Here is an 18,483-nt window from a genome sequence, read left to right on the forward strand (position 1 = left end):
ACAGTTCTTTGCTTTTCCCTTCAAGCCTTTCACACCACCTCGAAGCTCAGAGCAAGGCTGTCCAGGCTGCAGCACGTAAAGAGCCCGGCAGCTCCAGAGCTGCTGCTCGCCCCGTGGCACTGCTGGGAAAGGACAGGGCTCAGCCCATGGATGGGCATCAGTCCTGCCCTGCCATGCCCAAATCAGTGGGGAGCAGTGGCACAGCTGCCCCTGAGGGCTCTGTCCCTCTGGCCTCTCACTCCAGTGGGTCCTTGTGTGAGGGGAGACATCAGACAGGCTCCATCCACTCTGTGTGCAGCCAGACACAAGAATTGCAAATTGGAGGTGAACTTGTCAGCAGGGAGACTTTATTTGGGGAGTCAGGCTCAGCAGCCCTCTTCCTTTTCTCATTTGGATGCCTTTTGAACAGCTTTCAGTTCAAGTTTTTGTAATCACCCAAGCGTTGCTTCTTCAGTCTTTTGTTTTTGGGGGTGTTGCTCATTGCGTTGATTTACTGTCTCTGGTCATTTGTGCAAGGAAGTTTGTCAGGTCTCTGCAGGTGGCAGGGGTTTGTTCCCATTATGGGGCAGATGTGGGGTGACCCTGACTGTGCTGGTTTGTGATCACACACTGGATGTGTGTGGACAGGACAGGGTGAATTTGGGCACAGTGGGTGCTGCAGTTGTTACTGGGGGTGTGTTTCAAAATGGGTGAGCTGAGAGCTTGCAACACCTGAACCTGTTCTCTGGGGCATCAAAGGCATGGATCATGTTCAACTGGTGGCCAAGGCAGGGCTAGCAGGAGCCTCCAGCACTGGAAAGCGCCTTCTTCCTTCCCCAGCTGTCCTTGGCTGTGCTTCCTGTGTGAAGCTGCTGGATAAGGCGAAGCCTGGGGTCTGAATAATTAGCAAGGAATTAGCTGTGTTTTCTTTATGACACAGTCTCTCCCCTTCTGATGTTTGCATCCTTTTCCTTTCATCTCATGCCTCTGTGGCAAGTGCCTTGCACAGCCCTGGGATGCGTGGGAGGCTCAGCCAGGGGCTGGGAGCTGGTGATCGTGTCCCCACCCTGCAGATGTGCCAGATGTAACTCAAAGGGTGAGACTGTCCTTTGCCCTGCTGCAAACTCCCTGTCTGCTGCTGGATGAGCCACTCTTCTCTCAGAACCATAAAACAGTGATGTGCCAGCTCCCTTCCCAGTAAAGATGTTGGGAAAGCTTAGGAAACTGATGAAGCATTAGTCTTGGTTTCTTTATGTTTTATTAGGGCCCATAAATTAAATGGAAACACACAAGGATGTGGAAGGAAGCCAGGGAGAACAATTATTTGTCAGAAAGACAACATAACTAATGGCTTTGCTATGTGTTAATTGAAAGCATTGGAAATTTTAGCAATGTAAAACCTGAAGGCAGCTGGTGTATGAGTGTGTAGAGCAGACTGCAACAGGCTGCATCACTCACTCCTGTTTAGGGACATCAGTAGCAACCAAGAGTTGGGAATCAAAGAGCATCTTTATGATTTGGGGCCAGATGATGGAGCCACAAATACCCAGACCTCTGAACAACCCCAGTCCTCTGATTTCCCCCATCTCTGTTTTTAAAGCTGAGGCTCCTGCTTGCAGACCAATTTGCTGTCTCCAAATGTCTGTGCTATGTTTTCCCTATAGGTTATAATTTTGGAATTTGTCATTCCTGACAGATCCATTGGGGATTTTCACTTGACCTCCCAAGGCTGTACTTTGCTGTAGATCTGTGCAAATCCCTCTCTGCCCTCACTGTGACATTTCCACACAGATCCAAGACCTCAAACACCTCCCAGGGGTGTGTCAGGAGGGGAGGTCCTGCAGCAGTGGATCCCTGTGGGTTCTGGCTCCACCACAGCACGATGGGGACTGTCACCATTGTCTTGTGCAGTGTCACCAAGGCCCTCCCTGTCCCTGGGGCACATCCAGCTTGTGGGGAAGACATTTCCAATGGGAAAATCCCTGTGTGTGCCTTCATCTCCAGTGGCCATTAATAGCACATTAATAGCCTGCTGGGTCAGAGATTCTGAGGTTAACACATAAGCTGGAAAGAATCCAGAGCTGAGGCTGGACTGGCTGCCCTGGCAATTAGGTCATAATAAAATTAAAATTCAAGCCCTAAATGTGCATTTCTTTTTCTAACTTAACCAGCCCTTGAAATTACATTGGGTCACACTGTAAGTGTGGGTACACCAGGTATAGTTTTTTCACAACAAAACAGCATTTTAAGTGTCATAACCATTGAGCCATATTGATTGTGTTATTTATAAATAATTACCATTTCAGGGTCTAGGTCTTAATATATAGGCATCAATTTATTCTGCTGCTTAGTCTACTGAGTGCTCATGGAACAATTAATGTTACAGGAAAACTAATATGCATAATAACTCGTGGGATTCAGGCAGTCTATAGGAATATGTTTACTTTCTCAGTTTTAAAGAAACTAGCAAAATAAAAGGTAGTTCTGTAGTAAAAGAGTAGACAAAGTAAAGAAAGTTAAAATACATATTATATACAACATCTTGGTAAAGTCTCAAAAATCATTAAATAACTAAAATTATTTATGTTGTTTTTAAATACGCTTGATTATGTTCTGCAGTGCCCCGAGCACCCTGAGTTCATAAATAAAAGAATAATGTGGCATCTTCATAATATGAAAATTAATGCTTAAATACTTAGAGACATAAACATTTCAGCAGGTTTTCTAAGGCAAGTGATAAGGGTTCATAAACACATTAATTTTTCCACTCTTAAACATTTCAGGTCAATGGACTACAAGAGGAGATGTTAACAAAACCTTGCTCTTTTCATAAGAGACTGGAGTGTTTGCAGGGCAACTGTTCTACTGCAGCACTCTAATAACATCTCCAGACACTGCAATAGCAATAAAGCACGACAGGGTTGTATAATAACTCGATTTATCACATTTTTAGTAACATGAAGTGGGTATGTTACAGCAGCCATCTAACCCATGCATCCTGTCAGAGCCTTGGGCAATTTGGGGCAGTTATTGCAGAGAGCCACCATTTATTGTTTTAGTCTCTGAAGTCACTAGAACTCCTTTGGGGGTGGTGCGTGTTTCACTTCTTGGAAGGAACTGGGAGCAGGACATGCACGTGTGCCTGTCCCACCTGCCTGCCAGGAGAGACTTTGGGAAGGGGGAAAAGCCAGTTCAATGCAAAGATTTTAAATGTGCTCAGCCCAGTTTGCCTTCTGAGCTGGAGTCCTTATCTCCATGATTTATGTGTTTTCCTCCTAGCTTTGTCACCTGGGGGATGGGGCAACAGGAAAACTCTGGGGTGGGAATGCCTTTGTGCTGAGTTTGTAGTGGGAGCCTGTTTGGCCATCAGTGCCCTCTCCAGCTTGGGGTCAGGTGTCCTGAGAGCTGCTGTGGCTCTGCTTTGTGCATAGCAGGAGCCACACATTACCACAACGTCTCCCCCAGGAGGGGAACTGCTCCAAAGTTCTCAGTGGCCAAAAATTCAGCACAGGATAACGCTGCAGGCAGTCTCTGAATGGGCAGCTCCTTGCTGATTATATTAGTATAGGGAAACTGGGTTCTCTTCCCCCTTGTGTACATTTGCACATCTAATGATTGCTTGGGTAGCAGACACGCAAAATTGGGTTGGATGCAGAGATTTCCAAAAGGATGCTACTTGACCCCTGCCTCCCACACATTCCAGAGCTTCTCAGTAGCCAGGAGGCATCCCAGAAGAAGATAATTAGGCTTGTGCTATTTCAACTTCCTCTGATCCCAGAGAAAGAGTTAATTACAGTCTTTTCCCTCTTGCTCAAAGGTGGCTGGGTATTATTATCAGAGCTGTAATTATTCATGCTAATTGCTTATTTGGAGAGGGAGAGAGCATGAGAGAGAGGAGCCCCAGACTCCCCCTCAGTGATTAGCAGAGCAGCCCAGGTGCACTTTGCGCAGGCTGGTCCGAGGTGGTGCTGGGGCTGCAAGGAGGCTGGGGATGCTGAGTGGTTGTGAGCGAGCTCTGGAACAGCCCTGGTCCTGCTGATGCTGCCACCTCCTCCGGGACTGAGGAAAAAGAGCATGCACTTCTTGCAGACCTTCCTCTGGTGGAGGGCACTCCGAGGTAATTGTACTGCTAACTGGAGTTTTGTTTTGTGGCTTCATTAACCTTTTATCATTTGTTTTGTTTCAAATCTCCCTATGAGGGAGCAGGGTGGGTTGTGAGATGCATGTCTGAGGTCTGTGTTTAAGCTCTTCTGCAGATCTTGCAGCTGATATTTCAATAACTGAACACAACTTCCCCCATCCCCTGACTGCCTCTGCATTCCTGGGTTTGAGCTGGGACGGGGAAAAAGAGGTGGCATGTCTGTCCCCTTCCCCAGTTATGGGCTTCTAATCATAAAGCTGATTGCCTTTGGAGGCTTATTCCTATAGCCAGATCTGGGGCTTGCCTGTTAAAAGCAGTAGGTTTAAGCCTTATTTTCTTGGTGACTAACAGTATCAGAAGTGTGATGGTCTTGATTAGATGCTTTGAAGGCAGCAGCATAGTAAAATTTAGCGTGCTGCAGAAGCTGGGACTTTGTGGGAAAACACGGTGGGAAGCAGTGTCCTTGGGCACACCTGGAGCAGTCTGGAGATGGTGTGCCATGGGCAGGATGGCACGCTGGCTTCTTCTGAAGCGACCAAATTTTTGGTGAGGTGGATGCTTGTTGGGAGAACTCGAGTCATCCCTGAGAAGTAATTATTTTATTTGGTTTTATTTTTTCCTGGAGCAGCAGGACTTTGTGTTCTGCTTGACTAGAGTTGCAGACTGCTCCTGGTATCTAATCTCTGCGTGAGTCAGTGCAGTAGAGAGCGGTCTGCTGTGGCAGAGGGCTGTTTTCTGTTACTCTTTCTCTTTTCTTTGTAGTCTTTGATTACTGCTGTTCTTAAGGCTGAGGAAAACAACCCTAAGAATTACAGTTATAGATGATGTAAACGATGCAGGTTTTAACAAAGTAACTGGAAGTAGTTACCGCTCCCAAATACCTTAGGATGTTCCTCTGTCCTTCTATAAAGGTGTCTGTGCTGTCCTCCTTATGCACAGCAGCCATGTGCTATGCTGAAAGCCAAACCCACTGCTCTGCCTTCTAGAGATCTAAAATTATGATCCATATGCTTTAACTTCCTAACTGGCCATAATTATGTTTTAATGTGCTGAATAATCTTTTCATCTGGATGTTGTACTACTTAAATTTTGAAGGTTTTCCATGTTCCCATCCTCTTCCTGAGAGAAGAACTGGCTGGGGACAGAGCACTGCTGCAGCAGGGACTGCAGTCATCCCCACCCTCTGGGGTGGGAGGCAGGGACAGGGCTAGGGAGATGTTTCCTTCTATCAGAGACGTTTGGATTGACAAAGAGATCAGAGGCCTAGGTCACTGTTCTAACAGGTGTTGCTGAGCCTCAGTTGAAGGTTTATTTGTAGTTTTCTAAGCCTTTTGCATGCTGATTATTGAGAAAACTGTTCACCTTCAAGAAGCCATAGAACCCGAATATGCAGCAATGATATAAAATAGAAATTGCATTTAGTAACCCAGTTCATCCAAATCTGGATTCCCTAAAGACAGCAAACTTTTTAATTCTTTCCAAATCTGTAGGAATTAATTTTACTTCCTGAGGCATCTGGCCAAAGTACAGTGGTATATTTAAAAAAAATTTTTCTTCTCCTCATATTTTCTGACAATTACAATTTCCTCCTTTGCATTTTGTTCCCAAGCTAGCTGTATGAACATGTTATCCAGCTAATTACTACATACTGCTTTCTCTTATCCAGCTAATTACAACTTACTGCCTTCCTATGGACCTTAGATCTCCCAGGCACCCCCTAAATAACTGTTGTAGAAGATCAATATACCTTTGTGTGCTTTCATAGCAAACCTCCCATGCCCTGCCAGCAGCACTTGCTGCCTCTGTGTCTGTGGTTTATTCTTTGTGGTGGAGTTGCAGGGCTGTGAGTGAGTTGACTTTCTGGCACCTGTGTCACTCAGTAGTTCAGCTCCATGTACAAATTGCCTGGCCAGGCCACAAATCTTCAGGCTTTTAAACCTGATCTTTGCATTACAGGGGTTAAAGTGTGATGTGCTGCTGCCATCCAGGAGAGCAATACTCCAGAGGAATGTGCTCTGGAGGATACCAAAGCCTGTGGGAGGCTGATCTCCCTAAGGAGGGAAACACGTCCCTCTGTGGAGCACCTATAGATGGTGCAGTGTGTGCATGGCTCTCATTGAGGCCCCTGATTGTGGCCCTCTGCAGGAACAGAATTTGCTTTGAATCTGCACTTCTTATCTTTTTCAAGTCATAAAGGGATTCCTTGATGGATTTCTGGATATCAGAGTTAGAGTATGTAGGTAAGGAGAATCCTTAAATATTATTGGAATTTTCCATTAGACTGTTGTTAGTAAGGAAACAAAAATCCTGTAAGATGCTGTGATCGTGTTGTCTCTGCTAGCTTGTGTTAATGCTGGCTCTGGACTGTCTGGGGTTAAGCTATTGCACTGCTGTGCTTTTCATTCCTGTTCCCCAGGAAAGAAAGTGACACAGCTACCAAGAGCAACTTGTCTGCTCAGTGTTGGGAGCTGATGCTGATGTGTGTGTTCAGTGGCTGCATGGTGACCAAAGCAATTCTGGCAATGATAATCATTCTTTTAGTAATAATAAATAATAATAATCATGGTTATAAATTAAAAATTATAGCCTTAATGATAAGGAACTAACTGAGCTTTTGTGTCATAACAAGAGAGATGTAGGATGTACAACATGGGTGAGTCCCAACTGGAGACAGCACTGTTGCCCTTAACCTGCTGACATCCAGATTTCTGGGATGCAAGTAAGGGGGCTTGCAGCAAGGCAGCTGCAAGTACAGGGCTGGGTAAGAAGCTGGGGAGTGCATTCTTGTAGCAGTTGGGTGCTGGCTAAATGCCTGCCTTTCATCTGCTGTTGACCTGTGCTGGACTTGGAGCTACTCAGGAGATATCCAGAGAAGCCTTTCGGATGGCAGGCGTGTCTAAGCAGGCTTGGTGTGCTTTGATCTGTAAGACTCTTCTGTAAGCATCAACCAACCTTTCAACTGGTTGCTGTGGGAGAGAGGTTTTAATGCAAAGAGATGGCACAGTTGGGTTTACAGGATTTTTTTAAACTCCTGTGGTGTTGAAATCAGAAAATGTAGATGAAAGGCTTTGTAAGAGTCTGGCTTTGGGAATGAGGGGACAGGAGAAGCTGACCTCCCAGTCCACATCAACCATTGCAGCAGTTTGGGCAATGTTATAATTTTCCTTTATTCTCCCGAAAAAAATCCATTAATTAAAAGGTTATATCAATCAGCATTCATTGAGTTTGACAGATCTGAGATTCAGTGCTAATTCATGGAGCAGCTCTACCCAGTGTGTGTGTGTGTGTCTTCAGGGGCTGGGGCAGCCAGCAAATCATCATCTGTCACTCTGAGTTCTTGCTCCATCTATGCCTGGGAGGGGGGAAATGCAGGGGGAGGCCTTACACAACTGGGTCTGCTTAGTGAACATCACAGAAAAAAGAACTAAGCAAACTGAACACTGCATCAGCTATCAGAACACAGGAGCTGACAGAAGGTGTTTGGGCAGTGACCAAAATGCTCTTCTCAGAGAATACCTGGACTTCTCTGTGGCCATCCCTAGCAGGACTCTGGGCCAGGCCCCAACAGTGTGGGACTGTGCAGCCTTAGAGTGGTTTTTCTTCTAGTTAGCCCTGGGAAACATCCTAACTGGAAATAATTTTCTGCTCTAAAGTGTAATTCCTGTAGCAGGTGATTTCCTTGGGGTTGGGTTTTTTTTTTTTTGACACTTTTTGAAACAATATTGTGAAGGGCAAGTGCTGATACTTATTAGGTTTTTTTTTCTTTTTTCTTGAGATATTGCTATTTCCTTTTTTTTCCCTTATTGATTTCCCACTGATGAGGGCATCTCTCATTATCCTCATCCCTGACAGAACTGTCAAACCCTTGCTCAAATCCTTCCTTTGTCATTTTGTCATTTTGTCTGACATGGAGTGCTGACATAATGTGACAGGGGCATATGTAACAAGCTTCTGTGGAGAGACATATGTATGAACATATATATGTGTATAAATATTTTGGTAGCACTTAAATGTATTACCAGTTTCTCCCACATTCCTTTGGTGGTGCAGCAACTGATGGTGGGGATTTTGTGTTATCCCCAAGCTCCCAGGCAGACACGTTGCAGCTTTCTGCTATATTCCACTTTCATGCTCAACCAGAGTCACAAGGTCTTTTATGAAGTATCACTGTTCATTTTCCAACGTATCCCAAGCAAATATTTTCGATAGTATTATCTTGACAATAAATAACCTGTGTTGTTACTGCTTTGTGCTGTGTTGTTCTCTTCCCCACTGTGGCATTATGCAGTTCCCACTCCACTGTTCTGTACTAAGTCTGTAAAGCTTTGCTGCTGCAGCTGCCTGAGGGCCTTTTATATGTCCACCACCACAGAATGAATGGGTGCTGATCTGGTAGGGATCTGATTGAGCTGGATGCATAACTCAGTAGAAATAACAGTGTGTAATCTTACTCCTTATGTTTTCAATACCATGTTGCAAAAAGCTCTTGTGTGAACTGTCTTAACCCACTTCCTATCACCTTCTAGTTGGCTGCTCTGTGCCTTCAAAAATCCTGGCTTCAGGGGCTGATGTATATTATTTTTCCTTCTTTACCCTTTGTGAGACTTAATTCAAGTTAGCACATGAATTTTGTGTCTTGCTGAGTTTACATGAGGAGAACAGCAAAGGCAAATGTCAAAAGAGAATCTCATTTCTGTCAAAATGTTGGGGAAGGAGAATATAAAGGGTATCCTGTGCTTCTGTTGGATTTGATTGTATTAACAATGTATAACAATGGCCAAGTCAGGTCCTCCTGGCTGGTGAATTCTGAAAGCCTGGTGTAACTGATCTGAAGCCTAATTCTCCCTGACATCTGGTGATTTTGTTTGGGTTTGGGGTAGTGTTTGTTTTTGTTGTTTGAGATTTTTAAATAATTTATTTCTAAACTGTCTATCAGTTATTTACTATGGTAGGTCGACTTATACAGGCAACAAAGCAAGAAAAAAAAATCAACCATGCATCACAGCAGCACCTTCCTTGCAGAGAGAAAAGGGTCTTGTGACCCTGTACGTACACGTGTGTAACAATAAAAATATTACCTTGCATGCCTTTCTGTCCCCGTTGTCCCCCTGCAGCTCTCTGTTAGCCATTTTAAAAGGATTTGTGGAGTCCAGCTGAAGGGACATGCTGCTCTCTCGTGGAGCTCCATGCATTGCAGGCGAGGCTGGAGCACAGAGCTGCTTTACCTTGCAGCCTTAGGCTCAGCCCTGCTGTAGCAGCCTCTGAAACGACTGATGCTTCTTTTTTGGAAAGGAAAATGAGATTTTACGGGTGATGAGATGAATGGCTTTCCTGTCTATTTTCCAGCCTTGGGATGGAACATGCAGGAATTCATTGTGGAGCTGGCTTGGCTTTGGTCAGCAGTAAGGAAGGATGAGGATGTGATGGTAGGGACAGGTTTCTCCAGCCTTTTTTAGGGGTTAGTCGTTCTGAAGAGCCTGTATGTATACACCCAGGATATCAGAGGCTTGTGTGCAGTGTCCAGTGTGCTCCTACAGGCAGTCCTGTCTGTGTCTGCAGTGCTGAGCCTGAGCCAAAGGCAGAGACCAAACACGGGGCTAAATCCCTCTTGTAAAGCCTGGAGCAAACCTGAGCTCTGGGCTGCTCCCACAGAGGAGCAGGAATTGCCCTGCCTGTCTCCTGCTCTGTGGAGAAATCTGCTAAATCCTACCTTCATCCAGCTCTTGGAAAATTCCATAAATAAATGATAAGTTTAACACGTGTGCTCAGTTAGGTGATTTTCTGGAGGAGAGCCCTCTTCCCCGCTGATGTACAGGGTGGAGGGAGAGGTTGGAAGCCTGGCTGTAATCACAAGAGGGCAGAGTTAGCTCATGGCTCCAGAGCTGTTCCAGCTCATGGCCCCAGCATGGGACAGCAGGGCTGGCCTTGCCCTTGGCAGCCTGAGCATTGCTGGGCTGTCGGCACAAATGTGGCTCCATCCTCTGACTGTGCCCTTCAGCAGCAGAGTTACCTGGGGGGATGTATAAATGAGACAGGAATGTCCCTTTTGACCCTTCTCCAGTTGCTTTGAAAGGTCAGCAGTACCATGCTACACTTGTGGGTGGTCTCTCTATGACATTAATAAAAGCTTCATATTAATATTGATTTTAGAATTGAAAACATAAATTGATTTCTAATTAGCAGCTGCACTGTGGCTTGAGCAGTGCTGGTATTAATGCATGGAGACAGCTTCACTAGCATTGCCTGCTCTGAACTCTGCAAATAGCATAAATGCAGATCACAGGTCCTGTTTGCAGTTAAAATAGTAGAGGTGCCTTGCTAATGAACACATTTTCTGAGCAGATACAGTAGTTTCACGAATACAAGCCGCACGGATTATAAGCCGCACCCCCGGTGCCTCGACAATGTTGCTGTCTTTGTCAATAGATAAGCCGCACCCCGAATTTTAGCCGCACTTTCGTTCGTCGCGAGAATCCGTGCGCAGCTTTCACAAACTGGCCAATTAGTAACAGGATCGCGGCATAGCGGGCTTTACTGGCTCGGGGCGGGGCCAGGCAGGCTCGGCCCGCTCATGGTTGCTGACGGGGCCGGCCGGGTGGTGCTGCAGCCGCCGCCGGGCTCACTGGCCCCCCTCTCCCGTCAGCACCGCCTCGCTGCTGCGTTCACGTACTCGCCTTGCCGGCGGGCCAGGCGCTGCCGCCGCTGGCAGGCATGCCGGCCGCGTCGCCGCTGCGTTCACGTAGTCGCCCTGCCGGCGGGCCAGGCACTGCCGCCGCTGGCAGGCATGCCGGCCGCCTCGCCGCTGCGTTGTTTACGTAGTCGCCCTGCCGGCGGGCCAGCCGCTGCCGCCACTGCCAGGCTCGCCGGCCGCCCCCTCCCATCTGCACCGCCGCCGCGTTTCCTCGCCCTGGCCGGCACTGCAGGCCCCCGCACCGCCGGGCTCCCCCACGCTGCTGGCCCCGATTCTGCTGGGCTTCCCCCGCTGCCAGGCAGCCCCACCCGCCGGCCTTCCTGCTTCTGCCATGCTCCCCTGCACTGCTAGCCCCAGTTCTCCCGGGCTCCCCCGCCCTGCTGGCTCAGGCTCTGCCGCCCCCCCTGCCCCGCCCTGCTGGCTCAGGCTCTGCCGCCCGCCCCCCACACTGCTGGCCCCGCCTCTGCCAGGCTTTCCCACCTCAGCCGGGGCCGGCCGGGCTCCAGCTTGGCTTGGGGCTGCCGCGGGCTCTCACTTCCGTGTTGGCAGCTTTTAGAATTTTGTTAATGTATTAGCCGCCCCGGAATATTAGCCGCACTTCCGGGTTTCCACCAAAATTTTGGTCAAATTGGTGCGGCTTGTATTCGTGAAATTACTGTACTTAGCAGGCTAATGATACTGGCACATTTTGAGCCTATCTTTTGTGACACTGCCTGGAAGGACTGGGATGAACATGCCTCCTGATCACCTCTTTGTGGCTGCTCTTTGCACTTTCAGGTAATGCACAAGTGCAGACTTTAAGGCTTTTGAAGAAATTCTAAATTTAGAGTGATGGGAGGAGAAAATCTTGTAGCATCTCTTTCAGTTCCAATGGAAAACAATGACTTGGGTAAGTTCAGCCACTGGCTCTGGGATCCTGCCTAGAGACTGAAGTATAACACAGAGCAGGTACTTTTTGGAAGTCCTTCTTGGTGAGACTGAGCTCTTTCCTCCCTCTCAGGTGCTTTGGCTCCCTGTAGAGTATCCTGGGATGGGAGAGACTTTTGTTCTAACGTCATCTGATCAAGAGCAGATCTAAAACACAAATGCCCACAGAGAGGACACTGATATCCCTGATCCTAGACTGGAGACAAAGCCCGTGCTGAGTATCCGGGCTGCAAACACAGCCTGGATGCTGGAGCAAGTTCATCAGAGACATGAAGTAATTTCAAACTGAACATTTGAAATAGCCCAAGGCTCTGTGATGTGTCTGAGCATATTGTCTGGCTGAAGAAAACCCAGAGGTCATCCTTCCCTGCCTGCACTGCCATCACTCTCAGTCCGTGGGCTCAGATGTCTGTCACATGGATTGGCATCCAGGCTCCCAAGTGCTTCTTCAGAAGGGTCTGTGGAGGTAAGAGATGCCATACAAGCTGTCTGCTGCCCTCAACCCCAAGATGAAGGGATTTGTAGACTGCCCCCAGGACGAAGGAAAGAGTGCTGCTCACTTCAGCTGATTTTCACCCTGCCACAGGGAAAGGTGTGGTCAGCCAGAGGTCCCAGGGCTGTGCAGCACTGTGGTAGATGACAATCCCTGCTTCCCACACTGAGAGTCCAATTAAGTCAAAGTTCTAAACAAGGCAGCTGAAGCACAGCACAAACATCTTGTCCTTGGGAGATCAGTGGCTGAGTCATGCTGCCTTTGCCCTTCGGTATCTTGGGAGCTTCTCTTCCTCAAGGGATTTTTCTTTTTTTTCTTTAAACTTGGAGGATTTGTGGAGCTGCATGGCAGAGAAGCAACTGGCAGGGCTGGATTGCTTTACTTCAGCTCTCCTACCAGTTGCAAGGTGCAATCCAAAACCATTTCCTTGTCAACAGCTTTTCCTCTTAGCTGTTTTAGTCTCCATGCCAAGGAAACACAGGTTTCTCAGTTGTGGACTAACTTAGTGAGAAACAACCAGTGACAATTTATCAGGCTTAGTGGGGTTGGATGTTTTCCTTCACTTTTTTTTTTTTTTTTCTTCTCCTAACTGGACAATCTTTGAACATAATGAACTGTTTGGAAGCAGTGTTATCCTTCTGAAATGTAGCTGAACTGAAGTGTACTTACTGCACTTACTTGTTGGACTGGGGAGGGTTTTTGCTTTGTGCTGTTCTTAATGTTCTGGATAAGGAGTTATCAGGACCAAATCTTTAATGTGTGTTACCAAGGCTGGTTGTGTCAAAATAGAAATCTGTGGCACAACTCTACTGAACAGTTTGAGGTGTGGAAATCAACACAAGTGCAACCTGTGTGGGTTTTGGGTAAGACTCCATACAATCTTTACTTGAGTTTTCTGAGTTTCATTTACTGATTCCAGCAGTAAAGTTATGATGAATGGACAACTTTACAATCTGTGGAATTTCTCCTGGGATATGGGAATAGTGTGGCATTTTTGGCCCTCTCCTCCAGTCCTTTCCTGCAAAGAAAAATTGGAGTTGTAAAACTGAAGGCAGAGCCATGCCATCATCCAAGTCATGCTGGCAATCTCTTCTGTGATTGGGGAGCAGCTTTGTCAGGGTTCAGTTAGCTCTGCCATCTATCACTCTGTGAGTCTGCACTAATCAGGTGCAATACTGGTGTCTGGATTAGGGATTCTCCTCTAATGAGGTGATGGTAGGTGGTGCATGCCATTAACCTTCCAGGCTGCTCTAATTACTCAGTTTCTGATCAGACAAAGCTTGTATTAATATGTGATGGCTGAACTCAGTAGAGTGTTGCAGGAGCATCTTAGGCTCCAAAGACTCCAGAGCAGCCTCCTCTTTTTGCTTCCCTCATTCCCCTGCTCCATGCACAAGGAAAGCCTGAAGCTCAAACTTGGAAGATTGGCTGGGGAGGGAATAGGAGCAAAAAAACTAACATTGAAGAAAAAGCAAACTGCAAAAACCTCTCAGTTTGTGTGTTTCCACTTAGTAATTTTCTATATTTTTCTTCTTAGTCTTCATATTTTCCTCTTACTTTTTGCCTCATCAGTCTTGGGAGTTGCTTTAAATGGGAGTTCCCAAATTTACATCCACACTATTCTCTTATTTAGTTAAACACTTGAATTCTCTTTTGTCCCTACCTGAACCCACCATTTTCACATGGAAGAAAAAAGCTTCTTTCTCTGGTTGATTGTGTTTGCTCTCCAGCTTGCTGGCTGTGTGACTTAACTCCTTGGGCATGTAATCCATAGAGAGGTGGTGTCTGGTGGCAGACAAAGCAGTGCTTAGGCTGGGCTGTGCTAGTAGGGTGGGAAGATGTGCCCCCATAGCTCCTGGAGCAGAGCCACACCCTGGGGCCAAGGGTCATGGCCTGCACCTGTCTAAACAAGCAAATGCTCCCCTCCAGAGCAGGTGGGTGCCTGTGGTGATGAAGGAAGGACTGGTGGTGGGGCTGCCAGCTCTGGTCTCCAAACTGGAGCACCATGAGAAGGATCCCAAAACCTGGGCACTGGGGTGGCTCTTCACTTCTCCCATTGATCCAAATTTCACTGCAAAGCCTGAGGAGAGATTTCCCAAGTACCACAGATGAGTGGACAGGAAGACACAGAAGGAAAAGGACTTTCCAAAGTGAAACAGGCATAGTGGGAGATTAGCAAGGGAGCTGGTGGTAAACATTGTCCTCATTTGGATGGGAATGCATGGGGAACATAAATGTTGGTACATTTGACTTAGCATAACTGAAGAGCCTCATCTAAGATGCAGAGTAATGAATCTGATGTTACTTAGATCTGAACTTGTCCCTAGGCAATGACATTTGCCTCAGTGAAGACTCATCTTGTACTGTATGTTCATTATAACTGAATTCTGTTTAAGGATGCTCATTGTATAGCATCCCATAAAATAAAATCAATTATGCTTCAGCCATTTTTGCTAAATGTGAAATGGGGATTGATTGTGCCTCTGAGAAGAAAACTCCTTGTAACTCTTCTCATTTGTGTCTAAATGTGCCCCTGCTAGGCTAAACCATTTAGAAACAGCTACAGCAAGAGTTGGATGCTGGGGCTGGATGGGGAGTGATGCTGCCTTGTCCTGTCTTCAGAAAAAGTATAAGGAAGAGCTCAATGTTGCCTTAACACAGCATCCCTTTTGCAAATGTATTTGAACAACAGTCTGGAGACCAAATGTAATACCTGATCAAATAATGATCTTGGTGTGTCAGATTAGTTGCAGGTGCAATGGCAAAGCAATCTTGTTTAACGCATTTTTATCTTCTGTACCAGTGGGTACAAAGAGATGAAAAAGATCAGGAGTTCTGGGCCACAGCATGTGGGAGGAAAGCCTGAGTCATGGGTGGTTATTAAATGACAGCAGAATTGAAATGCCACAAAAGCCCCAACCCTGCACTCTGGTAGGCTGCTAATTGTTGATGATCGGCAAAGTCCTGGCTGAACTTCGGTGAGTACTCTATTTCTCTAAGAGAAAAAGGAGTAAAACACCCTTTTTTCCAGCCTCTCAGCTGAGCTATGAGAACATGTATGACAGAGAAGGCATGGCCTCCCTTGGGCTGCTGGTTGAGATGGGATGGCGTCACTGCCCTGGGCCCCCAGAAAGATTCTCCTCCACCTCTCCTGTGGCACCAAGTGGAGCCACCTGAGGGGCCTGAAGTTCTTCAGCATGGTGGTGGTTTATTGGCCTCTGTAGGTGAAAGGACTAAGGTGCAAAGGACACTGCCCCTTTTATTCTGGGGGAAATGAGTCCAGAGAGGGAGGGTAGGAATGTGGGGCAAAGGATGCAGAACAGCTCCTGATAGTGCTGAGAGCCCTTTTCTTTCCCAAAAGGTAAGAATGCCCTTCTAGTATATAAAGCTTCAGGCTCTATTTCCTGATGAATCATCATCCATTCTGTGGTTTCCTTATTCACCAGATCTCTGGATTGCACTTGGTTGGTTTTAGCTCTCTCCAGGCTGTGCTGGAAACTTCCTGGTCTAGGCTGAGAAACATCAGGTTTGACTGGAATAAGGTGTTACCAGGTAACAACTGTCACTTGAGGATTTAGTTGGAAAAATTTCTCAACCTGTTTAATTTTCCTATAACCATGGTGTTGTGAGTCTAGTAGGACTCACAGCTCTGTGAATCATTCCCTGGCCTGGCACTGGTGGCCTCAGGGACCTGGTGGAGAAGAGCCAAGTTGTGGAGGTGGCATGCAGAGCACTGCAACATGCTGTCACCAGGTTACCCCGACAAAAATAGCTGTGCATGCCTCAGGTTGAGGCTCTGTGTGATGATAATGTATCAATTTGGAGCTTACTGTTCACTTTGAAGTCAGTAGAAGGACCAACTTGATCCTTCCTGCTGACAGACCCAAGAGATTACAACTCTTCTATCTGTGGTGTAAGATGACGTTTTGCCCCTAAATGCAGTGCTGACTAATTCTGCAAAAAGACATGTTGGAGCTATAGCTCAGTGCCTGGGGAGATCTTGGAGGTATTATTAGGTCACTGGTTAAACCTATGTAAAACTCTCCAGGGCTTAGTTTGAGGTCAGAGCCTTGGCCCCAGATGTAAGACCTGCTTATTGCATGGCAGGGCTCAGACACAAATACCTGCCCCTTCCTCCCCAGCTCCTGTGGGCTTGCAGCACTGCTGGCTCCTTCCTTGCTTTCTTATTGACTTGGTCATCTCTATGAAAACACAATGCTTTCCTAAATTTAACTTCATAAATACTGTGGGTTTGTCTCTTCTCCCCCCTTCCCCAGTTTCAAAAGCCATCTTAAAAACTGTGCAGCGATTTAAATGGCAGCTTGATGGGAATCCATGGCAAATGACTCTGCAATTAGTAAATCTCTCCTATTGTGACAGCTCTATTATTAAACTGCCATAAATGCCAGGCTATTAATCTCCTGTCTGCTCAATCCCCATGCTTCCCCTTCCTTGCCTGTCCTTTTCACCATTTAATTTTTTTTTTTAAAGTTTTAACTGCCTTCCAGCAAGTGTTTTAGGGAAGGGGGTGTGAGGTAGCAGTGGGAGGAAGGCTTTGTGGCACTGTCCTTTGGGAGCTCTTCACCTGTAAGAAAGGTGAGAGAAAACACTGAATGGTCACCTCTCATTTGCTTCAAAATTTTGCTACTTCAAAACACAAGTGAAACTCCTAACTTGCTTAAGTCCAAGGAAGGTGAAAGTATAGGGAGACAAGCTATGACAGCAACTGGGTGGCAATATTGTCTTAGTAAAAGCCATAGCTGACCCAATGGAATATTGAACTTTGCAGCTACCATTTTCTCTATCCTGTGACACAGATGAGCATCACATTTCTGAGCCCATAAATCTGCCCTGTCACGCCAGGGCTCAGGGGCAGGGGGATAGGCAATGTGCTGGGGCAGGAGCCTGCAGGGTTGCAAACATCAGTGAGAGCAGAGCCTCAATTTTCACCCCAGACAGTGTTTCCATAGTGGTGGTATGTTGTGTGGGGGCAGCACACTCTTGTTCATTCATCCCTCTGGAAAAGCAGATGCTGAGCATTGAGATCGGCCTGTCGAGGTGACACTTCTGTCCTGGGGCTTCTGCTAGGCAGGAAGCTGTGTCCTCTGCAGTGGTGTGAGGATGAGCTAATGGCAGGGACGTGTCTGTGGGCTGGCGAGAAAGCACACGGGAAGGTCCCCACCAGCCTTAAATCTGTGAGCTCATGGCATAGAGCTGCTGTTCAGTGTGTTCCTGGTCTCAGTGCTCCCCATGTACCAGGGTGGCCCATGGAGGAAGAGCTGATGATGGTGCTGTCCACTGCTGCCTGGCAGCTTTGCAGAAAATCTGGATGTGTACTTCAAAAATGTGCATGTATAGCTGTGCTGTTCTCCAAATTAAACGACACTACCCAGTAACCAACCAGTATATTTGCAACTGCTGCTTTGAGAAGAGTGTATCTTGCAGTACAGTCTGGACTAGGTCCTTCAGAAAGCTGGAAAATTTGTGATTCTATGGCCTTTCAGCAACTGGAGTATAAAGAGTGTTTACCCAGGGATGGGCCTTGGAAGAGGTAAAAGAAAAGTGACCCATGGACACAAAGTCTGACACTTAAAAACTGTTGAGGGGATGAAACAAATGGAAAAAACTCCTCTGATGGGGAATTGCATCTTACTTTATCAGGCTTTTCCCTCAGCCTCGATGACTTAAATGCAGCTGTGATGGCGTAAATCAGCTGCACCATGTAAACACCTAAATTTTCTTTGTGTTTTGTTGCTATAGAAACTTCCCCAAAGCCTGGGTACCGGCACAGCCACTGTGCTGTTGTGGGAACACTCTCTAAGCTGGGGCATCCTGTCCATCAGATCTCTGTACACTTAGGCCCATTCTGGAAAGGACTTTTTTTGGCTGCTGCATTTGGGCTGCTGAGATATTAAAGAAAGTGAAGATCTGCATCCACTTAGTGCCAGCTTTAGTCCCTGGTGATGGGAGATGGGTTTCCGCTGAGCACGCTGCCCTCTGTTAACTGCGGGTATTAGGAGATTCTTAAATACAGTATTATATCCCTAATTATGCAGAAATCCTTCAATCTGGCGTGTTTCATCTGGAATTATACTCTACCGTCAAATCCTGCCAAATACCTTCTTAGAGTGAGGGTTGGTGCACTTGGGTTGCCCTCTGCAGAGAGGAGAATCCCAGCCATGATGAGCAGATGTGGATGCTGCTGGAGTGGCTGTGCCCACATCCCTTTTCACAGTGGACAGCAGGTACAGC

At 46.8% G+C, this 18,483-nt stretch overlaps 1 protein-coding gene across 6 annotated transcripts in view; it reads left to right on the plus strand.

The window, feature by feature from the left end:
• GRIP2 (glutamate receptor interacting protein 2) overlaps positions 1–18,483 on the plus strand; it is a 256,936-nt gene that overhangs the window by 147,913 nt on the left and 90,540 nt on the right. Inside the window, exon 1 of one of the 6 annotated variants that reach the window (XM_033071228.2) lies at positions 3,704–4,096. The exons of 4 other annotated variants lie outside the window; for them this stretch is intronic. In XM_033071228.2, the coding sequence (XP_032927119.1) occupies positions 4,018–4,096 (79 nt within the window). In that variant the 5' untranslated portion in view covers positions 3,704–4,017. Of the gene's footprint in view, positions 1–3,703; positions 4,097–12,164; positions 12,205–18,483 lie in introns of those variants that run through there. One more of the 6 variants, XM_033071232.1, reaches the window with a different exon arrangement.

This window comes from Catharus ustulatus, chromosome 13 (assembly GCF_009819885.2).
Source record: "Catharus ustulatus isolate bCatUst1 chromosome 13, bCatUst1.pri.v2, whole genome shotgun sequence".
Lineage (NCBI taxonomy): Eukaryota > Metazoa > Chordata > Aves > Passeriformes > Turdidae > Catharus > Catharus ustulatus.